Here is a 9,591-nt window from a genome sequence, read left to right on the forward strand (position 1 = left end):
GCCAACTGGATCCAAATACTGAGAAGCAAAACAGTATCTTCATTACTTTACAACCAATCATGCATTACTTGCATGGATCAAAAATGTAAACTGAACACAGTTCACCCCCCATATTACATGCAGTTTCATTACCATGATTCACAACTTTTTTGTTCTGAAGCAGAAACTGAGTCATGTATAAAAGATGTATCTCTTTTAATTATAACAGGGAGTAAATCAAGTGCACTCAAGCATTATATATATATACACGACAGACCCCATGGATGAGTCAATTATTATTTGTGTGTGGTCAAGTCAGTAATTCAGTACGGCAACCATGGCCAGCTACCATAAACAATACTATGTAAGCAACATAAGTATGTGGGGCAGTTACAGGATATTACAAACAGCAGAGATCACCTTAGCCTTTATACACTGAAGAATTCTTAAAAAGATAATAAATTGCTCTGAGCCTGACATAAAACGTCTGTGATTATTTTTTAAATAAATATCAACAACTCCCATCCAAAGTGTGAAACCAGAGAATAAAGCCTGTTAATTGGAGATGCTTCACAACAAAATATTGAGGTCAAGTATTTTACATAAATTTGCTTTTACATTTTAATTTAATTAATTACAACACTGAGATCAACCAGAAAGAGGCAGTATCCAGTAAAATGACTCTGGGCTTATGTCAAAGCTGAGCTCCACTCCAGAATTCGATCGATGCTGCTGACTTTACAGGTTTCTCAGCTTTGGATAAGCCTTGGAGATAACTACTGACTTTCCCAGACCAAAGAATAAAGTTTCAGCATAAGGACTTGTTCCTTTCTGTTTCTACCTTGATGCCCTCTGTCTCCACCTGGTGGCTTTAATGAATGCAAACTGTCCATCTGCAAGCAACTTTCAATTGCCACAATCCTGCTTAAAAGGTTGAATTTCTACACTTTATCAGACATATGTACATTAGTTGAATATGGTTAGGTATCGAATGTTATTTCCTTAAAAGAAACTGGCGGTATGATAATCACTTATTTCAAAGTGCTACTTTCATGGCATTAACCCAAAAGTGTGCCCTCCCCCCCTTACAAATGATGTGTGTACCTTGTGAGACCACATTCATCCTCTTAGAAGAGCAGTTGACCAATACTCAGTATTTCCCTTATAAAGTATGGTAACGCCCAAGACTGCAGAGCAACTTCAATAATGACGCAATAAGCTCAACTTGTTTTTCTAAGGGAATTCCAGGGATGACAAAATAAGCATCCATCCCACATCGCCAACATGCAAAGAAAAAGGTCAAAGAGTAAATGTGAGCAGGATTAAGTTAGATTTCTTATACGTTCTATTCACAGCCCATATCCAGCCAAATAAATTAATAAGCTTTCATAAAACAGCATACAGTATGTTGTGCATGGATGTCTACATGTGCACATGTACGTTCACATGTTACATGGATGAGTCATAGGTGAATGGCAGAATGTGTGCATGTATATTTATTTATAAGCAAATACGATTGTGTGTGCATACGTCAGTGTCTGTGAGGCCAATATATTTGAAATGGAGGTCCTTGTTGTGGGAAGGGCAGACAGGGTGGTGAGGGTCAACACTGGGTGGGCAGGCAGAATGTGAGCCAGCAGCTCAAAAGCGGATAAAGGTAGCGTCGATCTGGCGTACGGTGGGCAGGGCCAACATGATCTTTCGCCGGTACTGAGGGTCCTTCTGTAGCGGGTTCCTCTCGAGATAGACCGTCTCCAGAGATTTGGCATTCTTCAGCTCATCGAGATCTGACCAGTTCTCGATCTGATTATCATTCATCTGCGAAAAGACATGACTAGTTTTTATCTTTGCTTAGGTCTGACATGTCCAAAGTCCGGCCCAGGGGCCAATCGTGGCACGATGGCAGATTTTATATGGACCGCAGCTTCCTTCCTCAAATGTATTATTTATGGCCTACCAGTAGACTTCATGGGAAATTCATACATTGAGTTTTGTGTTTTGAAATTAACATGGGCAGATAGACCATTTCTCAGTAGAATTCGCAAGGATTCCTAACTGCTTGTTCCTTGTGTCGTTTCATTCTCAGGATGTGAAAGGAAGGCTATTTTACTTTATTTCTTATTTTTGTACGTACCTTTTAGGTAGATACATTGGGCCATTTGAACAATTTACTGGGCTGTCAATATAATAGCAATGCAGTGCATGCACAAGAGAACATACAGAAAAAAGGCTCAATTCAGATTGTCTCAGATTTATTGAAGGGATAGCCCCTTGAGATGCAGCATCTTATTTTTGAGGGGGTCCCATATTGGTTTTGTTCACAGCAGTGACTTTCATTTGGCCACAGTGCCACCAAAAGACCATTGATATTGCACCGGAATTAAATCAAATTCTTGTAATGCGATGCATTTTTATGTGACTTTGTTATGGTCCAAAGGTACAGTATGAGGAGATGCAGTTGGCCCCAAACTATTTTCAAATATGGCCCCCTTTTGGACACCCCTGGCTTACAACATGTAGCATCAAGTATAATACTCCCACTTTATAAAGTATAATTCTCCCACTTCATACTACAAATATACATACCCAGAATTCCTGTAGCTCTGTTAGATGGCTGATGTTTTCAATTTTCTTTACTCGGTTGGCTGCAATGTCCAGGGTTGTGAGCTTTTTCTGTACAGGCATAACAATAATGTCATTTAAGCACGCTGCAAAATAGCCTGTTATACGCTTTGTGCATGATGGTTAGTGCACAGTATCGATTAGTAGAAGAAATGTAAACAAATGGACCATTAGGGGTCCATTTTACAGTGGCTGTGGCAGAGCCCTTTCAGAAATAGGCTTTTGTGTTGTGTTGTGTTGTGTTGTGTTGTACTGTACTGTATGACTCACATTGTTCTCCAGGCCTTCAATAACCTCTATGCCATTGTGACTCAGATAGAGCTCTCTCAGGTTGCACAGGCTCTGTAGGCCCTCAATTTTAGTGATGCGGTTACTCTGGAGATAAAGACACACATATAACACACATTCAATTAATTTGTCATGAATATAATAATAACTTTCGTCCCCAAGATAATATTATTTTTTTGCAAGTATTGCTTGCCTTGCTATTGCCAGTGAATTTGTGAATATATACCTGGATACTTAAAACGGTCAAGTTGTGCAAGCCTTCTAGTTGCTGAAGCTGCGTTATCTTGTTGGTGCCAAGAAACAAACTTTGCAAAGATGTGAGCCCATCCAAGTTCTCTATTACCTATGAACAAAACAAAAAATACAACAATACACATACAAACATTATTTAATATACGATTCAAAATGCTCTTCTGTGCTTTAGGTTTTATTTGTCCTAACCGCATCCAAAATGTGGATAGCAACAACTAAAACCTTTCATTCTATAACTGATTTACGGAAAGCTTCAAAGGATCATTTCTCTCGTCTCACTCGGATGCGGTTGGATCCCAGCTCCAGCATTTCCAGGCCTGTGAGGTGATCCAAGTTGGCAATTGTGCTGATTTTGTTATGTAGCAGGAAGAGCTTCTTCAGCTGAGTCAACCGCTCCAGACCTTCCACCTTCCTCAGGATGTTGAAGGACATGTCAAGCTGCCTGTCAATCAAATGAATCAAACATATCGTCACCGTCAGGCGGAAAACTCTTAAGTCCTCCAAAACAGTTACTTTTCAGGAAATGGAAAACATAATCAGTGTTCCAACTTCCAATGGATCCAATGTTATTTAGTCACAAGCTCTTGTTGATACATTTCATTGGTTAAATATTTATAAAACCCACAGACAAACCCACTTTCACCAAAAGACAATTCAAAAATAGACGGTCTAACAGCTCACAACGCACTGGTATTCTTCGTTACTTTTGTATGACACTGTAGTATGAAGAAGCAGGGCACTAATTATGGAAAAACACAAAAAGTTGAAAAATGGAGATACATGGTTTCTGTCAAACAGCAACGATATCCATCCATCCAGATTAGTAGAAGACGTAAAAACACACAACCAAAGATCAATCTGTCGTTATCACACCATCTCTATAATGTTCTCTGAGCTGTGATGGAACCACATAAAATGAGGAGAGGAATACAAAGTGTTTTTTGTTCAGTAGTCCTACAGGACACATTTCAGACTCACTCCAATTCTGTGAGGTTCTGCAGGCTCTCCAGTTTGCGGATCTGATTGTCATAGAGATCCAGTTCCCGCAGTGAAGTCAGACTCTCAAGGTTCTCTATCTTTTTGATGAGATTCTGTCGTAAGGATAATGTCTGCAAAAATACACACAAATAAACATAAAACAAATTTCAAAAATCTAAACAAATATTGATCACTCAATACTGTGTCAAGTTGTTTTGGGGTAACCCAACAGACAATTATAAACCATGTTACGACAAGAAAGGAAATCGGCCCAAATACAAATTTGTTGCCAATGTCAAAAACAAAAGCAGCAACCCCAAGACATTTAAAAACGTAAAACATTAATAGCCCATAACTTACTTTAGCCTTCTGTAGCACCTCTAATCCTTCAATCTTTCCAATTCGACAGTGAACAAGATCAACATCCTTGGAACAACAGAGACAGACATCAATATTAAACACACAATGTTGTAGTAACATGTACTATTTCATAAACTGTGAAAAGGTTTAACCACTTTTAAAATCATAACAGGTGACTAACAGAACAGCAGACCTTCCTAAAAGCCATCCACTCACCTCTTCATCAGGGTCGAGGGTTATTGTCTCCATATCAACAGGAGACTCTTCGTTACCTAAAATGGTAACAAGAATAAATAACATAATTCTGAGACGTCATTATAGCCCTACGTTCACATATACACCAGTAAGACGCCCTAAAGGGCGAGAACTGACCTCGCCCTAACGGGGCCGGACCAGGCCTTAATTTTCGGGCCCGTTGAGAATGCTGAGCTGTTCGAGTCATCATTGTTATGTCAGAACAGGTCAGCTATATCCTTCTGCTGAGCTGGACGAGTCATCACTGTGATGAACAGGTCAGTGCAAATGATTCTGTCTTGGCCATTCATTTGCATCATTGTGATGTCAGAACAGGTCAGTGCAAATGAATTCTGTCTTGGCCATTCATTTGCAACATCATTGTGATGTCAGAAGAGCATGAGGTGTGAGACAGACGGACGGATGGACGGACAGACATGAGCTGGAGGGTTTCATACTGAATAGCGATATTCAGTCGCAACTACACAGCACTGACACACAAATATTGTACAGGCAGGCAAACGTACTTGTGGTAACGGGCTTATTAGGGTCCACGTCGCCATTGATGCTCTTCCTTCGGGTCTCATCATCACCAGACTCCTCTGATTCACCCCTTCGGTCCACTAGACAGGAAACAATGACAGGAAAGGTTTCATTTAAAGACCTGTTATAATGTGTGACACGTTTAGCTGGAAATTGAGACAGAGGTGATCTCAACTGCAAACCTGACTACTTTCAGTGGAATGCAAGTCCTTGCCATCCCCACATAAAAGCCCCTTATGGAAACAAGCCTAAAAACTTTCTTGTGGTCTTTATCCTTTTAGTTGACCTTGTATCAGTGAACCGTACCGTCCTGTACTTTTTCCTGTGCAAACTACTAATAAACTATTCAATCAATCTCAATCAAAATGTTCAAATAATTTCAACACATTTAAAAAACGAGAACAGCAAAAGAAACATGGGTCTATTGTCTTAGAAAGGTGTCTACAACATTTTTAATATAAAAGAAATTGCGCTATCGTGAAGGAAATTTCCTTCACGATAGCTTGATGAAGCTAACAATTGCTAACACATTAGCTATATCATATCTCTATTTCAATGAAAATTACTCTTGAAACTAAAAAGAAACTAGAAAATGTGTTATCACACATTTGACAACACCATATAAGCAACCTGATCGTTGTAATGATTAGGGTAGGTTAGGCTCAGAGAAATTAGCCATCGATTAGTAGGATATGACAAATGCATAACATTGTCATTAGCTAACGGGTGCATGTTGTTAGCATATTAGCTAGTAAGCCAAGGATGAAAGTATGGCCAGTAAATAGTGCAAGTTAGCAAATAGAAGATTATGTTTTCTTTATTTAGGTGTATGTTCGACTAGTTTAATAACGGTCCATCAACTGCCACAACAGTGAACGGAGGCACCGCTGTTATGAAGGAATTTCCTCACCTTCCATGTCTTGAGGCTCTCCTACAGTCAGGGAAGCCATGTCTCCTGGAAACACTGTCCTGACGACCGCTCAGCCAATCAGGTGGCAGCAGTGGTGTAAGTATCCAAGTAGATTTACTCAAATACTGTACATAAAAACATAAAATGTTGAGGTAATTTGTACTTTACTCTGGAGTATTTCCAATTTTCAATACTTTAGCTTCTACTCCACTACAGCTTCAGAGGCAGATATTGTAGTTTTACTCCACTAAAGTTATTTGAAAACTTTGGTTGGTTACTATACTTTTTTGTTTTTGATTACAAAACATACATTTACCACTTGAAAATATCCAATCTACAAGCTCACAATGCGTCGCGATGCGACTCATTGTGAGCTTGTAGATCAGCTATTTTCAAAAGATTTGTATTCAATGGGACTTCACGCCCTGCAATTTACTCAAGTAAATTTTGAAATCCGGAACTCTAAAGATAAGAGTATTTTTCCACCACTGGGTGGCAGAACATCTTGTAGGCATAACGCTATTTGTCACAAGGGGGCGCTAACAGCCGGCCCTCCAACAGTTTGATGCAAAGGTCCTTAATTTACCAAGTTGAAAATAAAATGTTTGACTAAGTAAAAGTATCAATATTGCAATGTATAAATACTCAGTTACAAGCAAACGTCCAGGATTCAAAATGTACTTGAGTAAAATTAAAAAATATTGTCATAAAAATGTATCAAAAGTAGAAAGTAGGCCTACTCATTATCCAGAATGTCCCATTTCACAAGTTTTCAAATGTATACATCTTTTTTGGGGTAAAATATCAGATCTACAAGCATAACATAGATAATGTAATATCAAACTGGGAGAAGGATCTGAAAACTAAATATGAAATAGCTGACTGGAAGGCGAGCATTCTTTCCAGCAGTAAAACATTTTGCTGTAACAGACTCAAGGAAACTCAGTACAAAATTAAAATTCTACATAGACAACATAGGACACCATACATTTTAAATAAGTTTGACCCCACAAGATCTCCATTATGCTCTAAATGCAAAGATAAAACTGGTACATATATGCATTGCTTTTGGGACTGTCCCGCAATCTCCAAATTCTGGTCCTCAATTTCCAAAGAGATAAACAATATGTTTAAATGTAATATCAAGATGAAACCAGGTTTATTTCTGCTTAGCCTTCCAGACCGGCCCATATCCCCGAACCTGAACTCATCTAATGTTATGCTTCTCCAAAAATTGCTAGTTCTACTGGCCAGGAAATGCATCCTGTTTAATTGGATTATGGATAAACCACCAACAGTGCCAGGATATAATATCTTACCCATGGAGAGAATGAGTGCTAGGTCTAAAGGCAATGAGAACTTCTTTACCAAAATATGGAAACCTCTACTTCATCACTTACCACCAATAGAGGGAAAACCAGACATGTCTGTGGACTGTTGTGACCCCTTTCTTTCTATCTGTGACCCCTTTTTGTTTTGTTTTGCTTTGTTTATTTTAGTATATTTGCTTTTATTTCATGCATATTCTGTCGCATTTGTTTTATGGTGTGTCCGGTTTTGTTAAACGTGTAGGTGGTGTTTGTAAAAAAAGGGGGAAGAAAAGGGACAATGTTATGATACATGTAACCTGCTGTACCCAAATAAATAAATATGAAAAAAAAGATCTACAAGCGCACAATGCATCGCATCGCGACACACATTGCCACTATTAAGTTTCATACAGTACAAATGTTATTTGGTCTCTTAGAAGTGCATGTCAGATACAGGATAATACTGGTGGTCAGCTGACTCAACACAACATGTAGGTGATTGTATGTGTACTTCACTGTCTGATCTGGCAGAGCTGGCAATGCTCGAAATATCACGTCCAACTAGTAATACTATTCCTAAGAAACAGTGTGGGCTTGCATGGAACACCATGTATGGGCATAAAGATTTACCAAACGGGCACTCCAACATATATGGGCATAAAGATCTGCCCAACGGGCACTCCAACATTACTTCTGAGACTCCTACATTCAATCCCTCAGATACTGAGGGATTGAATGGGTCTCTCTTCCTCTCTCTCCAGACTCATTTCCCATTGGAAATGCACTGGGTGATTAAAGTTAAATATTTCACTACAACTACAAAAGATTTCATGTGGGTGTTGTTGTTATTTACTGTATGTCAGTCAGGTGTTGGTGGTGATGTCACCAAAAACGCTGCTCCCTCATTGACATTTGTACTGTCGGACAGTTTTTTGAGGTGAATAAACTTACTAAAAATTTGGGAGAACATACTGTACGCGTGCCTGCTTTCAGCGAGCCCACAGTGATGGTGTAAACTAACCAATACATTATTTACTTTGAGCATGACCCCCCTTCCTCCCACCCAAGGATCACTTTTTGTCTAGGTCGATCAGCAAGAGTGAATCATGGATGTAGGGATCTAACATTTAACACATCTAACGCTAACATTATTGTACCCAGTAGTATGCACATAAACACACACAGCGAGAGACAGCTTCCAGTCCCAGATAGTTGAAGTCATATCTAATCTCAAGTTGTCTTTGTAGGCTTTTCAAACTTACAGAAAGATATAGCTGCCTAAAAAAGAACATGGCATTCATGCAACTGCTATATATTCAACTGACCACATGCCTACTGATACCCTTGGTAGGAACAAGATGTTCATGTTCTGCATTCACTGATGCATAGGGATGTACTAACATAAACAATATAAAGCGTGTTGTGATAGCGTGTTGTGATAGTCAACGTTTCAACTACATCTTTTGTACTAGCTCTAACACAAATTAACAGACCTTGACCCACTTCACACTTGGTGGGTGTATTGCTGAGGACCCATGGGGTCAACCATGAAGTCGGCCAGAGGAACGGTTTTGAGAAAGCTTCACACAGCAATACTGGAGGCCAAGTAAGCCCTTTCTGAACATGCAAGTCTTGAACGGGCTCTGCACTAGTATTATTGCATCCCATCAAAACAGCTAAATTGAATTGCACTGTACACAGTGTCCTCACTGGCCTTATCGGTCAGAGGTCCTTAAATGAATTATAGATATGTGTCTAATAATAAGCATAATGTTTACAATGTCTAAACTTAAAGGCAAAACACAATTCCCTTAAAGTATTTAGTGAAAAATCTTCAGCACAAATACAGACTTGTACCAGCCAGCATGGAATATGACTCTTATCAGGAAATTCAAAGTTGCTTTATGAAACAGATTTGTTTTACCACAGATGGTTTTACCACAGATGGTTGTGTGCTTTGACTTTTACTTTGATCTCTTTATTGATGTAACGTGGGTCAGTGACGTGACGCCCCAAAAAATGTGTTTTTAAAAAAACTTTAAATTGCAGGCATAAAAGTTATTTACTTTTGTTCTACTCACTCTCAACCTTATGGAAATACATTTTGTTTTTAGA

General features: G+C 39.0%; 1 protein-coding gene across 1 annotated transcript; it reads right to left on the reverse strand.

Annotated features, from left to right (window-relative positions):
- Positions 1–185: 185 nt before the first annotated feature.
- ppp1r7 (protein phosphatase 1, regulatory (inhibitor) subunit 7) lies at positions 186–6,221 on the reverse strand. The gene is made up of 10 exons (XM_080726341.1): positions 6,167–6,221; positions 5,241–5,336; positions 4,696–4,751; positions 4,480–4,545; positions 4,120–4,250; positions 3,421–3,583; positions 3,116–3,232; positions 2,872–2,976; positions 2,566–2,652; positions 186–1,797 (listed from the first exon to the last, which is right to left on the reverse strand). Exons 1-10 carry the CDS (start codon positions 6,204–6,206, stop codon positions 1,621–1,623), a joined length of 1,038 nt encoding a protein of 345 aa, XP_080582467.1. The 5' UTR covers positions 6,207–6,221; the 3' UTR covers positions 186–1,620.
- Positions 6,222–9,591: the final 3,370 nt, after the last annotated feature.

Source organism: Nannobrachium achirus, assembly GCF_963921795.1.
Source record: "Nannobrachium achirus genome assembly, chromosome: 5".
Taxonomy (NCBI): Eukaryota; Metazoa; Chordata; class Actinopteri; order Myctophiformes; family Myctophidae; genus Nannobrachium; species Nannobrachium achirus.

Coding starts and splice junctions, on each gene's coding strand:
- ppp1r7 (XM_080726341.1), bottom strand. CDS start 6,206: ATGGCTTCCCTGACTGTAGGAGAGCCTCAAGACATGGAAG. Junction 3,233..3,420: donor TGGGATCCAACCGCATCCGA/GTGAGACGAGAG, acceptor TTTTGTTCATAG/GTAATAGAGAACTTGGATGG. Junction 1,798..2,565: donor CAGAGCTACAGGAATTCTGG/GTATGTATATTT, acceptor GTCTTTTCGCAG/ATGAATGATAATCAGATCGA.